This window comes from Onychomys torridus, chromosome 5 (genome assembly GCF_903995425.1).
Source record: "Onychomys torridus chromosome 5, mOncTor1.1, whole genome shotgun sequence".
In the NCBI taxonomy this organism is placed as follows: Eukaryota; Metazoa; Chordata; class Mammalia; order Rodentia; family Cricetidae; genus Onychomys; species Onychomys torridus.
The window spans coordinates 75154086-75172372 of record NC_050447.1 but is presented as its reverse complement, the minus strand read 5'-3'; the positions used below and the strand labels follow the sequence as shown (position 1 = coordinate 75172372).

The 18287-nt window shown below is 39.7% G+C and overlaps 1 protein-coding gene across 1 annotated transcript in view; it reads right to left on the bottom strand.

Moving 5' to 3' along the window:
• The window catches only part of Malrd1 (MAM and LDL receptor class A domain containing 1), a 594884-nt gene that overhangs the window by 333074 nt on the left and 243523 nt on the right, over nucleotides 1-18287 (bottom strand). The window contains exons 22-23 of the mRNA XM_036188969.1: nucleotides 17223-17333; nucleotides 14684-14897 (exon numbers count right to left, since the gene is read on the bottom strand). Coding sequence (XP_036044862.1) covers nucleotides 14684-14897; nucleotides 17223-17333 — 325 coding nt within the window. The remainder of the gene's footprint in view (nucleotides 1-14683; nucleotides 14898-17222; nucleotides 17334-18287) is intronic.

Genomic DNA, 18287 nt, shown 5'->3' with positions numbered 1-18287 from the left:
TAAAACTAGAAAAGATCATCCTGAGTGAGGTAGCACAGACACAGAAAGAAAAACATGGTATATACACACTTATAAGTAGCTGTAAAGGAAAGGATAACCATGCTACATTCCACAGATCCAGAAAGGCTAGGTAATTAGGAGGTCCCAAGGGAGACACTCAGATCTCCCTGGGAAGAGGAACTAGAAGAGATTTAATGGGTGGACTTGGGGTGGGTGGGGATGGGAACATGAGGGATTAGGTGTGGGTGGGGAGAGGGGAAAATACTGAAAGAGCCCTAGAAAGTGGGTCATTTCAGGGTCAGGTAGAAATAGAATGCAAGGGAAACTCCTGGGAATCTACAAAGATGAAACCAGCTAAGACTACTAGCAAAAGAGGATATTTAGCCTGAAGTGACCATATCCTGGGACCAGGCAAGACAACCAGGGGACCAATTGGGACACAATGCAACCACATACCCTTTGGCCTCCAATCTGGCCTGCTATGGAATATACTGTGGAAAGGGTAACACAGAGATTGTGGCAGTGGCCAACTAATGATTGTACCAGCCTTAGACCCATGGCATGAGAGTGAGCCTACCCCTGACACTGCCTAGAGCTCGGGGTCCCAGGGACTATATGACCCAAAGTCCTAGGTTAGAACCAAACACAACTGCGGAAAAAAAAGTCAATGTAATGATGCCTAAAGATATTCTGCTATACTCATAGACTGGTCCCTAGCCCAATAGTCATCAGAGAGACTTCATCTAGCAAATGGTGGAATCAGATCGAAAGACTCACAGCCAAACATTAGGCCAAGCTTTGGAAATCCTGCTGAAGAGGGGGAGAAGGATTGTAGGAGCCAGAGGGGTGAAGGACACCACTGGAAAACCAACAGAATCAACTAACCTGGGTTCAAAAGAGCTCACTGAGACTGAATTGACCACCAAGGAGCTTACATAGGACTGACCAAGGTCTTCTGCATATATGTGAGAGTTGTGTAGCTTGGTCTTGTGAGGGAGTCCTAACAGTGGGAGCAAGACTGTCTCTGACTCTTGTGCTGGCTCTGAAAACCCTACTTCTTATCCTGGATTGCCTTTCCCAGCAAGGTACAAGGCAAGGTACATAGTCTTACTCAGCTTGATATACCATGTTTTGTCAGTATTCATAGGAGGGCTGCTCTTTTCCTGAATAGAAACAGAGGAGGATTCACTGCCTAGGTGCCTCCCAAACAGTTCAAGGTATTCAGTTGTCTCACTTATCCAGAGGGCCTGATCCAGCTGGGGGCTCCACAGCTTTTAGTTCATAATTCATGTGTTTCCATTAGTTTGGCTATTTGTCCCTGTGCTTTTTCCAATCTTGGTCTCAACAATTCACACTCTTACAGTCTCTCCACTTTCTTGACAATTGGACTCCTGGAACTCCTCCTGGGGCCTGGCCAATGATCTCTGCATCCACTTCCATCAGTTATTGGATGAGAGTTCCAGCATGACAGTTAGGGTGTTTGGCCATCTGATCACCAGACTAGATCAGATCAGGCTTTCTCTAGACCATTGCCAGTAATCTACAGTGGATGTATCATAGTAGATTTCTGGGGACCTCTCTAGCACTTTGCTTCTTCCTGTTCTCATGTAGTCTTCATTTATCATGGTCTATTATTCCTCGTTCTCCCTTTCTGTTCTTGATCCAGCTGGGATCTCCTGCTCCCCTAAGCTCTCTTTCCCTTGAACTTTACCCTTTATTACTCCCACTCTCATCCAGGTTGTTCATGTAGATCTCACCCAGGCTGTGGGACCCAGGCCTGTCCTTAATGCATGAGCTGGCTGTTTGGAACCTTGGGCTTATGCAGACACACTTTGCTCAGCATGGAAGGAGGGGACTGGACCTGCCTGTACTGAATCCACCAGGTTGAGCTGAATCCCCAGAGGAGTCTTGGCCCTGGAGGAGATGGGAATGGAGGGGAGGGGCTGGGGGGAAGGTGAGGGTGGGGGGAGGAGGGGGGAGGACAGGGGAAACCCTGGCTGATATGGAAAATTAAAACAGAAATATAATTTTAAAAAAAGAATTTCAGAAAAGAAAAAAATAAAAAATAAAAGGCTTATAAATCAAAAAAGAAAAAAAGAAACAGAGGAGGAGTGGATGGGGGTGTTAAAGAGGGGAGTTGAGAGGAGGGACTGGAAGGAGAGAAGGGAGAGGAATCTACAGCTGATATCAAAAAAAGTCATTACAATATTTTTAAAATAAGTAAATGTGTGTGTGTGTGTGTGTGTGTGTGTGTGTGTGTGTGTGTGTGTGTACAAGGTTCATTAAGTGACCAGTGGTAAAATTTCTTAATGATCTCTCATAGAACCAGAGTATGGATCCCAGAACCCACATTGGGCAACTTATACATCCAAGACTCCAGCTCCAAATGATTAGATACCTACTTGTGGGCTCTATATAGACAGATACACAGACACTCATAGAACACGTAAAAATATGTTCACCATATCTAGAAAGTTAAGATACATATAGATCAATAAAAGCCCATTTTTCAATAAATCACAGCAGAGAAGTGGACATTCACATGAAAACAAAGGAAGTGTACACGGATGGCATTCCCTTCACACACACACACACACACACACACACACACACACACACACACAAATGCATAATGAATTACAGACCCAAATGTAAGAACTAAATAAAAATCCTACCAAACTACATGAGGAACATCTAGAAGACCTTTTGTTAAGCAAAAAAGAAAAATTAAGACACAATATCAAAGCATAACCCATGAAAGAACTCATTGATGAGTTGAACTTTATTTCAATTGAAATTGATTCTTTATCTAATAATCTCTAAGAAAATTCCAAGTCTGTGAGAAATATCTATACACCAGATATTTGTAATTCTGGCATTCCTGCTGTGAGATAGGAGTCTGAGAGGAGAATGAGCCAGAACTCATTTTTGAGTACTCAAAGAACAACAGAGAGAGGGGGTGCAGAGAGACAGAGACAGAGACAGAAGGAGACTATCTCAAGGTAGGAGAGGAAAACGAATTCCTAAAAGCTATTTTCAAACTTCCACATGAGCTGTGGCATGTATATGCCGGCCTTCACCCAAAACATATACACAGTTATAATTAAAAAAAAAAGATTTAAGACAACATAGAGAACAATAACACACTTTAAATAAAAACTTACACATTCAGCAATGACTTAATCTAGAAATATATATCAAGTTCTATGACTCAATAAAATATAAATAATGCTATTTTTAATAATGCCAAACATAACAACTGGAGTTTAGGGTCCAGAACCCACGCACACAGTAGAAGGAGAGAACTGAATCCTGAAGTTGCCCTCTGATTTTTAGATGTACACCATGACTCATGTGCATACACACATGAATGAACATGCATGCATAAAACCAATAAATGCATAAAATTTATGGCTAAAGGGTTTCAGTGGAGCTTAAAAAAAAAAGCTGCTCAGCATCATTAGTGATTTGGGAAATCTAAATTCAAACCACAGTGTAATTCCACTCAAACACAGACACACTTTAAATGAAAATAAGTCAATCCTCCCCCACACCCATTTGCCCAAGACCCCAGCCACTTCCTGAGACTCAGAGACCATCCTCAAGCTCCATCTGCCCCAGAACTCCCATCTGGACCAGAAGTGAGTGCCTGAGGTTATAGTCAGAGAGGCAACTGCCCCTGGGTCCCACCCCTGGACACCAGCCATCATGGGAGGACCTGCTCAACTTGGCCTCAGTTTCAGGCCAATTGGTGGGCCCTGCAGGAAGGCTCCCCTTTTCCAAGGCTTCAGGCAGACCCTGCAGTCTCCACACCCTTCCCCCACACCCATTTGCCTGAGACCTCAGCCACTTCTTAAGAATCAGAGACCAGCCCCCAGCTTCCATCCTGCCCTGGAACACCCACCTGGACCAGAGGTGAATGCCTGGGGTAACACCCAGAGAGGTCTGCACCTGGGTCATAGCCCAGGGTACCAGCCACTCCAGGGAAAACATGCCAAACTGGGCCCCAGGTTCTGGCCATAGGGCAGGACCCCTAATCCCCACCAGGAAGGTTCCCCCTCTCCAAGTCCCTCTGGTGAACCCTATAACCTCCACGCCCTGCCCCCACACCCATCTGCCCAAGACCCCAGCCACTTGGTGAGACATAGAAACCAGCCCCCAGCTTCCATCCTGCCCCGGAACTCCCATCTGGACCAGAGGTGAGTGCTTGGGGTTGTAGTCAGAGAGGCAACCACCTCTGGGTCCCGACCCCTGGGCACCAGCATTCCCGGAAGGACCTGCCCAACTTGGCCCCAGGTTCTGGCCATTCTTCAGGCCCTGCAGGAAGGCTCCCCTTTTCCAAGACTGCAGGCAGACCCTGGAGTCTCCACACCCTGCCCCCACACCCATTTACCCAAGACCCCAGCCACTTCCTAAGACTCAGAGACCAGCCCCCAGCTCCCATCCTGCCCTGGAACTCTCATCTGGACCACAGAGCCCCCAGATACCATCTGCCCGGAACTCCCATCTGGACCAGAGCTTCCATCCTGTCCCAGAACTCTCATCTGGAGAAGAGGAGCTCCCATCCAGACAGGTTAAGGAGACCCCAGGGACTTCCAGAGACTCAGAGTCCAGGCCCCCAGCTCTTATCTGGCCAGCACTCTCAACTGGACCAGAGCTCCCATCAGGCCCAGAGCTTCCATCTGGACCAGAAAGACGCTCCCTAAATCTGTCAGCTCTGTCTGGTCCAAGTACACTGATAAGACCAAGAACACAAGGAGATGGGCAGACATCAAGGCAGAAGTACATACAACAAAATAAAGAGCAATACAGCATCACCAGAACCTAGCCCTTCTCCAACAGCTAGACCTGAACATCACAGAATGGAAGAAGAAGAAGAAAACAATTTTATAAGTAACATCATGAAGAGGCTAGAGCCTTATATAAAAGAAATCAAAAATAAAATGGAGGAACAGACAAACAAAAAATTGGAAGAACACTATAAAAAACTAGAGGAAAGGAAAATTAAAGCAGAAGAAAACAATAAGTCCCTGAAAAAAAATCATAAAAAGCAAGGGAAACAGTCCAAGACCTGAAGTGGGAAATAGAAAAAATGAAGAAGACACTAGCAGAAGGAATGCTGGAAATAGAAAATCTGAGTAAACAAAGAGGAACTTCAGATGCAAGTATACCCAACAGAATGCCAGAGATGGAAGAGAGGATCTCTGGTGTTGAAGAGGTGTTAGAAGAAATAGATTCATCAGTCAAAGAAAACATTAAAACCAACGAAGTTATGACCCAAAATGTCCAAGAAATATGGGAAACCATGAAAAGACCAAACCTACGAATAACAGGGATAGGGGAAGGAGAAGAATACAAACACAAAGGCACAGAAAATATATTTAACAAGATCATAGAAGAAAACTTTCCCAACTTAAAGAAGGAAATGCCTATGAAGATAAAAGAAGCCTATTGAACACCAAACAGACTAGACCCCCAATAAAAGTCCCTTTGTCACAAAATAATTAAACAACTAAAGTACAGAATAAACAAAGAATATTAAGGGCAGCAAAGGAAAAAGGCCAAGTGACTTATAAAGGCAAACCCATCAGAATAACACCCAATTTCTCAAATATGAATATTTATGCCCCAAACACAAGGGTACCCACATATGTAAAAGAAACATTACTAAAGCTTGAATCACATATAAAACCCCACACATTAATAGTGGGAGACTTCAACACCCCATTTTCTCCACTGGACAGATCGGCCAAATTGAAGATTAACAGAGACATAATGTTCTTAACTGAAGTTATGGCTCAGATGGACTTAATCGATATCTATAGAACATTCCACCCAAACAAAAAAGAATACACCTTCTTCTCAGCACCCCATGGAACCTTCTCTAAAATTGACCACATACTTGGCCACAAAGCTAATCTCAACAGATACAAAACAATAGAAATAACCTCCTGTGTTCTATCAGACCACCATGGTTTAAAGTTAGAGTTCAACAACAGAAAAAAACTACAGAAATCCTACAATCTCATGGAAACTGAATAATGCTCAACTGAATCACCAATGGGTTAAGGAAGAAATAAAGAAAGAAATTAAAGACTTCCTAGAGATCAATGAAAATGATTACACCACATACCCAAACTTATGGGACACTATGAAAGCAGTGCTAAGAGGGAAATTCATAGCACTGAACGCCCACATAAAGAAGCTGGGGAAATCTCACACTAGTGACTTGACAGCATACCTGAAAACCCTTGTACAGGAAGAAGCAAAGTCTCCCAGGAGGAACAGATGCCAGGAAATTATCAAATTGAGAGCTGAAATCAATAAAATAGAAATAAAGAGAACAATACAAAGGATTAATGAAACAAAGAGTTGGTTCTTTGAGAGGATCAACAAGATAGACAAGTCCTTATCCAAACTAACCAAAAGACAGAGAGAGAGCATGCAAATTAACAAAATCAGAAATGAAAAAAGGGACATAACAACAGACAATGAGGAAATCCAGAGAATCATCAAGTCATACTTCAAAAACCTCTACTCCACAAAACTGGAAAATCTAATAGAAAAGGATAATTTATTGTATATGTACCACATACATAAGTTAAATCAAGACCAGAGAAACCATTTATATAGTCCAATAACCCCTAAGGAAACAGAATCAGTCATTAAAAGCCTCCCAACCAAAAAAAGCCCAGGACCAGATGGTTTCACTGCAGAATTCTACCAGATCTTCAAAGAAGACTTAATACCAATACTCTTTAAGTTGTTCCACACAATAGAAGCAGAAGGTATATTACCAAACTCCTTCTATGAGGCTTCAATTACCCTGATTCCTAAACCAAACAAAGATGCAACAAAGAAAGAGATGTACAGACCGATCTCCCTCATGAACATTGATGCAAAAATGCTCAATAAAATTCTGGCAAACAGACTTCAAGAACACATCAAAACAATTATCCACCATGATCAACTAGGCTTCATCCCAGGGATGCAAGGGTGGTTCATCATACGAAAGTCCATCAATGTACTACACCATATAACCAAACTCAAAGAAGAAAATCACATGATCATTTCACCAGATACAGAAAAGGCATTTGACAAAATCCAACACCCCTTCATGATAAAGGTCTTAGAGTGATCAGGAATACAGGGAACATGCCTAAACATAATAAAGGCAATCTACAGCAAGCCAACAGCCAACATCAAATTAAATGGAGAGAAACTCAAAGCAATACCACTAAAATCAGGAACAAGGCAAGGCTGTCCCCTCTTCCCATACTTATTCAGTAAATTACTTGAAGTTCTAGCCAGAGTTATAAAACAACATAAGGAGATTAAGGGGATACAAATTGGAAAGGAAGAAGTCAGCCTTTCCCTATTTGCAGATGACATGATAGTATACATGAGTGACCCCAAAAATTCAACCAAGGAACTGATACAGCTAATGAAAACCTTCAGCAACATTGCAGGGTACAAGTTCAACTCAAAAAAATCAGCAGCCCTCCTATATACAATAAATAGACAAACAGGCTGAGAAGGAAATCAGAGATACATCACCCTTTACAATAGCCACAAATGATATAAAATACCTTGGGGCTTCTCTAACTAAGCATGTTAAGGACCTATATGACAAGAACTTTAAGTCCCTGAAAAAAGAAATTGAAGAAGATATCAGAAAATGGAAAGATCTCCCATGCTCATGGATAGGCAGTATTAACATAGTAAAACTGGCGATCTTACCAAAAGCAATCTACATCAATGCAATCCCCATCAAATTACCAACACAATTCTTCACAGATCTGGAAAGAATCATACTCAACTTCATATGGAAAAAAAAAAAAAAAACCCAGGATAGCCAAGAGAATCCTGTACAATAAAACAACCTCTGGGGGCATCACGATCCCTGACCTCAAGCTCTACTATAGAGCTACTCTAATAAAAACAGCTTGGTACTGGCATAAAAACCAACATGTGGACCAATGGAATTGAATTGAAGACCCTGGCATTAACCCGCACACCTATGAACATATAATTTTTGACATAGAAGCCAAAAATGTACAATGGAATAAAGAAAGCATCTTCAACAAATGGGGCTGGCATAACTGGATGTCAATGTGTAGAAGGCTGCAAATAGATCCATATCTGTCACCGTTCACAAAATGTAAGTGCAAGTGGATCAAAGACCTCAACATAAATCCAGTTCCTCTGAACCTGATAGAAGAGAAAGTAGGAAGTACTCTTGAACACATTGGCACCGGAGATCACTTTCTAAATATAACACCAGTAGCACAGCCACTGAGAGAAACAAACAATCAATGGGACCTGTTGAAACTGAGAAGCTTTTGTAGAGCAAAGGACACAGTCAACAAGACAAAGTGACAGCCTACAGAATGGGAAAAGGTCTTTACCAACCCCACATCTGACAGAGGGATGATATCCAGAATATATAAAGAACTGAAGAAATTAGACATCAAAATCCCCAACAGTCCATTTAAGAAATGGGCTATCAAACTAAACAAAGAATTGTCAACAGAGGAAGTTCAAATGGCTGAAAGACATTTAAGGAATTGCTCAACATTTCTAATTATCTGGGAAATGCAAATCAAAATGACTCTGAGATACCACCTTACACCTGTCAGAGTGGCTAAGATCAAAAACACAGAAGACAGCTTATGCTGGAGAGGATGTGGAACAAGGGGAACTCTCCTCCACTGCTGGTAGGAATGCAAGCTTTTACAGCCACTTTGGAAATCAATATGGCACTTTCTTAGAAAATTGGGAATCCATCTCCCCCAAGACCCAGCTGTAGCACTCTTGGGCATATACCCAAGGAATGCTCAATCATACCACAAAGGCATTTGCTCAGCTATGTTCATATCAGCTTTGTTTGTAATAGCCAGAACCTGGAAACAACCTAGATGCCCTTCAACTGAAGAGTGGATAAAGAAAATATGGTACATATACACAACGGAGTACTACTCAGCAGAGAAAAACAATGACATCATGAGGTTTGCAGGCAAATGGATGGATCTATAAAAAATCATCCTGAGTGAGGTAACCCAGACTTAGAAGGACAAACATGGTATATACTGACTCATAGGAGGATACTAGATGTAAAACAAAGATGACTAGACTGCTACACAACTCCAGGGAGGCTACCTAGAAAACGGAACCCTAGGAAAGACACAGGGATCACCCAATAACAGAGTAATGGTTGAGATCTACATGAACAATCTGGATGACAGTGGGAGTAATGAAGGGCAAGATTTGAGGGAAAGAAAGCTTAGGGGAGCAGGAGATCCCAGCTGGATCAAGAACAGAAAGAGAGAATGAGGGATAATAGACCATGATAAATAATGATCACATGACAACAGGAATAGGCAGAGTGCTGGAGAGGTCCCCAGAAATCCACAATGATACATCCTCTGTAGACTGCTGGCAATGGTGGAGAGAAAGCCTGATCTGACCTAGTCTGGTGATCAGATGACCAAACACCCTAATGGTTATCCTGGAACTCTCATCCAATAACTGATGGAAGTGGATGCAGAGATCCTCAGCCAGGCCCCAGGTGGAGCTCTAGGTATCCAATTGTCGAGAAAGAGGAGGGACTGTAAGAGAGTGAATTGTTGAGACCAAGAATGGAAAAAGCACAGGGACAAATAGCCAAACTAATGGAAGCACATGAATTATGAACCAACAGCTGTGGAGCCTCCAGCTGGATAAGTGAGACAATTGAATAGCTTGAACTGTTTGGGAGGCATTCAGGCTGTGGGACTGGGACCTGTCCTTAGTGCATGAGCTGGCTGTTAGGAACCTTGGGCTTACACAGGGACACTTTGCTCAGCCTGGATGGAGGGGACTGGACCTACCTGTACTGAATCCACCAGGTTTAAATGAATCCCCAGGGGAGTCTTGGCCCTGGAGGAGATGGGAATGGAGGGGAGGGGCTGGGGGAAAGGTAGGGGTGGGGGCAGAACGGGGGAGGACAGGTGAACCTATGGCTGATGTGTAAAATTAAAACACAAATATAATAATAATAAAAAAAGAAATAAAATAAGTCAGTCCACTGCTTCAAGATTTGCTTATATCCATTTTCATAAAGGCTTATCTCTGCCATACTATTTACAAACACAACACATACTTGTGTGTGCATTTGTGTGTGTTGATGTGTGTTCCACACATCTACCTGACAACACAGAGAAAATGTTTTCTATTTAACAGAAGTATGTGGTATATGCCCATGAGAAAATTTTTTGTTTCTCTTATTGTGTAAACTCATACATTGCCTGACATATGACTGACCCATAAACATTGATCAAATTGTTTTTACACTTCAGTTTTCACTATTTTTCTTGATATTTTGGCTGAGTTGTGAAAACTTCAGCAATCTTTTCTAATTAGTGGAGTATTATCTTAACAAGGCCAATAAGCCTTGTTAAGAATTGTTTTATGCCCCTTTGTCTGGAAACATTTCTGAATTTCATTGTGTTTTCTGAGGGAAGGACATAGGTTACTAAAATACCTTTCAAATCCTATCCAGTGGGAATTTTGCTGTCTTCTGATTGAGTCCAGCATATTTCCAAGCACATATTAATGTATCTTTAACATAAGTAAAGTTTTGAAATTAACTTAATGTTTAAATATATGATTTCCATTGTCTTTATGTGCATATTCTCTGGGTGTTTAATATGAAGAGGAATCTGAAGTTGCTCAGTTTTGTTATACATTCACTTATCACATGGCAGAATTCAAGTATTTCGATAATGTCTGCTATACTATCTGTTATATACCATTAATAAATTTCCATTTCAAATACTAAGAGAAAGTCCAGTAGGGTATTTCATGCCTAAAATCCCAGCACTTTTGTTACATTTGAGGCTGAAGGATCCTGAGTTTGGTGCCAGCCTGGACTGTACAGCAACCATCTCAATAATCCTTTATCTGAAATGATTAATGAAGTACAATAAAATCACAAAGAACTGAAATTACAATGAGTTTCCTTAGGAGCCTTTATATCAATTATATTAAGTTAAGGATTTGACGATTTTAGATATATAAATCAGTTTGGGGGACTGTTTCCTGTGGTTATATTGTATTCCCCCAAATATTGTACCCCTAATAAACTTATTTGGGGTCAGATAACAGAACAGCCACTAGATATAGAGGCCAGAAAATGGTGGCACACACACCTTTAATCCTATTACTTGGGAAGCAGAGATCCATCTGGATCTCTGTGAGTTTAAAGCCAGGCAGGGTGACTCACACCTTTAATCCCAGGAAGTGAGCCTTTAAGCCCAGGAAGGGAGGCTTTAAGCCCAGGAAGTGATGGCAGAAAGCAGAAAGGTATATAAGGCCTGAGAACCAGGAACTAGAGCTGGTTAAGTGTTTAGGCTTTTGAGCAGCAGTTCAGCTGAGATTCATTTGGATGAGGACACAAAGGCTTCCAGTCTGAGGAAACAGAATCAGCTGAGGAATTGGTGAGGTGAAGAAGCTGTGGCCTATTCCGCTTCTCTGATCTTCCAGGGTTCACCCCAATACCTGGCTCTGGGTTTGATTTTATTTATAAGAACTTTTAAGATTCATGCTACAGTTTCCAACATTTTAGAGATGTTATTCAAATGCTGAAGCAACATGTGATTTTCATTTTCTGATAGGTTGTGATTTCACAGTTCATATTAATTTACATTAAATTAAGCAATAGATAAATTTGTATTATAATTTGTTATTTTTACTCCAAAATCAGACATACTGCATGCCAGAGTTGACATCATTTTTTCTTTATGCTATTTGTACATGGTGCACTTCTTACTAATGATGACACTTCAGGAGTTGTAATTGTCTTTAGCTGTCATATATGTTCAAGGTGTGCTTAGAATTCTCAATAAAAAGGTAGACTTTTAAGCCCAGAGCCTTAATTGGTTGCCAGCCAAAGTTCTAAAGTCAGTTGCTATGGTGATTATTTTAATTGTTTCTTCCTATTCTTTGAGATCTAATTAGAACATCAAAGTTTATAGCATATGTAGGATAGTAACAGCACTCATAATTCCTTCAGCAGGTTCAAGCTACTCTGTAATTAAAACAGAACTTTGAAGACTGGGAATGCATTAGAATGTTTAAGTTGTATGATAGAAGTAAGCAAGGCTATGGAATAGGGGATTCCATTTCTGTAATTAGAACCAGGTCAAATAAGATTACTTTTGGTGATCTTAACTTTTTGTTGGCCATTTTTACTAAGGAGTTGAAAACATTTCCCCTTCTCTGTGCGGTCCCTGGAACAAATTTAACTTCCATACCTCTATTTCTGATATGCACAGGCCCACTAAAACTTTCAAGGCATTTAGGAATGTGATACCCCAAAACATATCCTGAAAGTCAGGTACAATATATCTTGCCTATAATCTCAGCACTTGAGAGGTGAAGGAAGAAAGATCACAAGTTCATACCCAGTCTCGGCTACACAGTGATTTTGAGGACAGTTTGGCTGGTCTAGTGCAGGCAATCTCAGCTGTTATGAGTGTGGAAAGGGAGGGAGTGAAGGACAGGAGAGGAAAAGGGAGGGAGAAGAAGAGATAACTGAGAACTTTTAGGAAGTATTCCTCCCCCCCCTATGGCTGTTTCATATAAAAGAATGTTCAATTGAGAAAGTTTCAACATATATCCCATAGTACATTACTGATTTTCATAAGCACCAAAATCCTAAAATATTAATAATATTATAGCATAAATGCCATTAGGAAAATTTTATTCAAGTAGTAAATTGATGTTTTGAGTGCTGAAAAATATATTAAATTGTATCTTTTAAAATGACAATGGCTACATTACAATTGATTTTCAAAAGCATTTTTGCATTATTTAAATAATAACTTGATTAATTAGCATGTTATTCAAATGAAAATGACATTAAAGAAACTATACAATAATTTTATACAAAATTTAACTGAAATGTAGCAGAAAATATTCAAAGGTAAATATATATACTAATAGTTAAATATTAATAAATACAGCACTTATGATTACCCAAATATTTTGCTTGGTTTATACACTTTTATGTATATCAATAATTCTTTTATAGATATATGTATGTATATGCATAGTATATGTACATGTTCATGCAGATGTATACACGTGTAGAAGTCTGCCTGCACATGTGTGATAAGTGGAGAGACTGCAAGTCAATGTTAGTCATCTTCCTCAATCACCCTTCTCAGCATTTTTTTTTTTTTAATACAGGCTTTTCCATCGAGCCTGGGGCTCACTATCAGGTTAGGCTGGCTAACCGACCAATGAGATCCATGGATCCACTTGCCTCCATCTTCCAGTGCTGGGTCTCCAGATCTGTGGTATCTTCCAGGGTTTTACATATATCCTGGCGATCCTAACTCAGGTTCTCATGTGTGCATGGCACACTCTTTATAAATCAGGCAATCTCTCAGCTCAATCACTTCTCAGAATGAATCCATTTTTAATATAGAGTTTTTATAGCTTGGACAGAGCAATGGATCATAAAGTACTTGGGTACTAAGACCAGCTTAGTACCAGCTGTATGAATTTTGATGAAACATAAAACTAGTCTTGTTGGTAGCTTCACCTATAATAAGCACTAATAATTTTTGTTCCATTTTCTTCTAAGGGTTTAAGGAAAGATCAAATGGAAATGAGTAAATAGAGGCTTTAAACATTAAAAGTTTTATGCAAGTAACATTTCTCGTACTAAAGTTGCTATTGAACGTGAAGATTTGGTTTCAAGAAGCAGATAACTCCCTTCCCTTCCCTTCCCTTCCACTCTGTCCCTGTTCCAGCTCGACCCTCCCATTTCCCTATCTTCTCATTTTCACTCCTTACCCTCTGCTACCCCCAAGGCTCAGTGTGCCGGGCTCAGCTGACTCCTCAAGGGAGACCTTGATTTGGGGGATGGGGGGATGTGAGGTGGCTTGGGAGGGAGGGCTGGGAGATGGGAGGAGGGAGGAGGTGGGATCTGTGAGTAGAAAATTTCTTAATAAAGAAAAATGAAAAAGAGAAGCAGATAAGACCTAACTAGAACATTCTAGCTTAGAACTGATAACAGTAGAATGACCTATCCACCTTCATTTTGACAATCTGTATTCACCTCATTTACAGTGAAATGAAGCAACCTTGGATTATGCCACACAATGTTACGAGATTACCTGAATAAGCACATATGGCCCATTTAGCAAAGGGCTTTTTAATAGGTACTGTCTAGTATGACTTGAACCCAAACAGCAGCTCTACAGAGTTGATCTGTTTCTATTATGCTAAAATTCTTTATTTTATTACATTTTCAGAGCACTATTTTGTTTTATTTATTAAGATATCATACATGATTATTCATGTAAATAAAAGTCAGTCTTTTAAAATCAATGTGCACACATTTATTAATCAACATAAATTGACTTTGATGGGAGCTTGGCCTCTGTTTTCCAAACACATTGTTTCGTATGGTAAATAGCTGTTGCCCTACCTACTTTGCAATTTAACTCCAATTACCTTATACCTTCATGTAAAAAAATGCCATTCATCAATTTTCCACAAATTGTGCTCAAAGTTAAGTACTGAGAAGGAGAAAGGAGACCATAAGTGGTCTACATCTGCCACTGAAATCTTCCTAAAATTTATATTTCAATGACGAATGGCAAGTAAGGACCTGAAAAATACTTTCACTTACCACAGATGAACATGGTCTCATCTGAATTATCTGCACAGTCATTCACAAAGTCACACAGCTTGTCCTTTGAAATGCAGTGCTTGTTAGCACACATGAATTCGTCAGCAGTGCACTTTCTGCTTGTGCTAAGTAATGGGGAGCAATCTTGAAAAGAAACATCATCTACTGCCACATCTCCTATGTAACTGATACCACGTTTTGCCCTAAAGATAATCTAAAAAGATAAAGAAGAAAAGCCAATTAGCATTACCCTATCAAGAAGTCCATAACACAAACAAACATGCTAACTAGACCATTTAGATTGACTTTCATGACAAATACCCCCAAACAAAAGTAACCTCCATAATGATAACAGCTCAGAAAGACTGAGCATCATTAGAATCTGTACTATACTTAGTGTCTGAGAATATGAAAAAAACCAACACCACTGGCTGATATATTTATACTTAGCATTTAGCCCAGACTCTAGGCAAAAGCCATGCACCTACTTCTGGCTCTCAAATCCAAAACAAGACTACTTCTTAGATACACACACACACACACACACACACACACACACACACACACACACACACACACAAAATCCAGGTACTTTTGTGTATCTATAGACTGAAGATGTACCCATTATATTATTCATAGGACTAAACTGCTGAAAAGACTAAGTGAGTAGATATTTTTGCACACATGGCTAAGTCCTCAATACACACATATACACAGAGCGCTCTTGCTCTCTCTCTCTCTCTCTCTCTCTCTCTCTCTCTCTCTCTCTCTCTGTGTGTGTGTGTGTGTGTGTGTGTGTGTGTGTTTATTAGGAATAAAATATTGTGTTTAAATATAGGGTTCTCTCAAACAAGATTATGAAGAGTTCTCAGTGCTGTTTCACTGTGTATGTCATGGGTTACATACATTCCTCTTGGGATGGGTATTCACAAGAAAAAGCAAATGTTTATATGCTATCCATTCTTTTAAGATTCAATAAACATGAACAGACTTTTTAGTCAAATTTCAATATGTATATTTTTTAATCTTAGAAAAAACTAAATTCATAAGTTTTGCCACATGCTTAAATCTCACTTAATATAATTTTAAAGATAATTTCATCATATTAATATTTTATATGCACAGAACAGGAAAGGAATCTGCTACCTAGCATTTTCCTATGTCTAACAGAAAAATATCACTGGGCCGTAGTGGCGCACACCTTTAATCCCAGCACTCGGGAGGCAGAGGCAGGCGGATCTCTGTGAGTTTGAGGCCAGCCTGGGCTACCAAGTGAGTTCCAGGAAAGGCGCAAAGCTACACAGAGAAACCCTGTCTCAAAAAACCAAAAAAATAAAAATAAACCATTCAAATAGTCTCACTGAGATTTTTTTGTCTCCATTGGACATGCATAGAAGTTGAATATCTAACTTCCATCTAATGATGTTTTCTAATATGTAAAGTCATTAATTTATTCTCAAACCTTTATTACTTCAGGTTAAACTTCCTACCTATATACTAAACTATTTCCAAATGCTTAATAAGAAAACTTGGTTGTCAAATAGAGGGCAAGAAATATATGACTTTTATCTGTATGGCATTCCAGGAAACTGGGCACAGTGCAGTATATATGAAGCCTTTATACAAATAGATCAGCACTTCCATTGTTGAAAGAGGCTGGTCTATCACAGAAAGGATCATCAAGATATATCTGCTATGTATTCACAAGCACCAAGCCACTTGTGCTATAAAAACAAGAGAACAAAGGAATATTTAACAAGAGAACAAAGGAATATTATGATCTTATTGCTTGAATGCTTTCAAAGTCGTGCAACTCAACTCCACATAATCAAGACTAAGAAGAAAACATTCTCCTACACAATGGTAGGAGGTTCTTCCTCCATTTATCTTAAGAGCCAAGATTCCTCTGTAAACTCAAGTCCCATCCAAACTATGGATATCTCTGTTCTTCATAAGCTCTCCCAGTGGAAATAAATACCAAATATTTTACCACATTGTGATCTTCATTTTCAACATTGTAATATTTGTTCTACTTGAAATTTAATTGTTGTTATGTGTTATTTTATACATAATAAAATTTAAATAAAGACATAGTCACCATCATATACTAATGTTCTTCCAAAATATTTTTATTACATAAATCTATTCAATATAAGAAGGTCCAAGCATTAAATGAAGTTTCAAAGAAGGCTTTCACAGGTATGTTTACAAAAACTGTATTATAATGTCTGGGAGTCAAATCTCAGAATTGGAGGAGGTGTTCTTTGCATGAGAGAAGCTTGCTGAGAGTAAAAGACCATTATCACTCAAATTAAGTGTACCTAGAAGTGTAATTGTCTAATTCGGAAAAGTTATGGCTTTCTAAAATGGTAAATTCTTTACGGAAAAATGCCATATGGAATGTTAAATGTTCTGCATTCACACAGCACATCAAATTGGGAATGGAAAGAAATGAGGATAATGCAAGAAAGAAAGAAATTAGTATTTGAGACAAAAATGAACAAAGTTCTGTCTTCACAGAATCCCTTGGGTTACAAACCTCTGAATCTGAGTGGATGCCTAAGAACACTTCCACTTTCTTCCACTGTGACCCTTGCTGCCCACTCTGGGCCCACACTTTGGAGGTAACATTGCCCTTTTTGATAAGTACCTGCAGAGATAAATCAAGGAATACATTTTTAGTATTTAGACTTTAAACACATGGGTATTTTAGGTTTTTAATACCTACGTGTAGCCCCTGAGAGAAAAACATAAAACATTTTTCATTAGATATCTTTGTTTTCTGCTGTGATCATATAGTACCATGCCACAAGGGTATCTCACAAGTTGTGTGTGATGGTGTGATAAAGGTGTGCATGAGTATCTGTCACTCAAGTACTAATGTATCCAGGCACCATTTCATTAGGAATTCAACTTTACTGGCTTTATGAAAAATGTGGTGGCGGTGGCAGTAGCTGATATTTTAGATATTAAGTAATATACAGATGATTGAAAGGAACAGTATTAAATTGCATAGTGGAACATTCTTTTGAGAATGGCCTTTTCAGCTAGTTGGTTTTAGCAGACAATTATGTCATAATACGCTCCCATCACAACAGCATAGATGAGTGATATGTGCAAACCCTAACCACACTGTATGAGTTCCATGCTCAAGGGTCTTGAAATAAACAAGATGATTATATTTGATATAGTTTGTACTTTACTGTCTCCTAAAGGTCCATGAGAAATGGGTTGGTTCATAAGTGGTATCATTAGGAAGGAGTGACATTCTTGAGGGTCATCCTAGCAGTACCTTTTAGGTCACTGAATTTGTGGCCTAATGAATATCATAGGACTCAGTACCAATTTCCTTCCTCCTCTTTTCTGTTCAGGTTGTAAAGGATTTTGCTCCATAGTGAAGTCTTTTCATAATGTGTTGCCTTACCACAAGCCCCCAAAGTCAACAAAACCACCGAATTCAAAGCATAATGCCAAAGAAACCTTTCTTCCTTAGAGGTGAACCGAAGCCTTTGTTACGGTGATAGAATAGTACTGGGCCCCTGTGAGTGAGAACTTGGATTACTCTTTCAGGCAGTTGTTATAATTACTGTGACTCTTCTTTTAG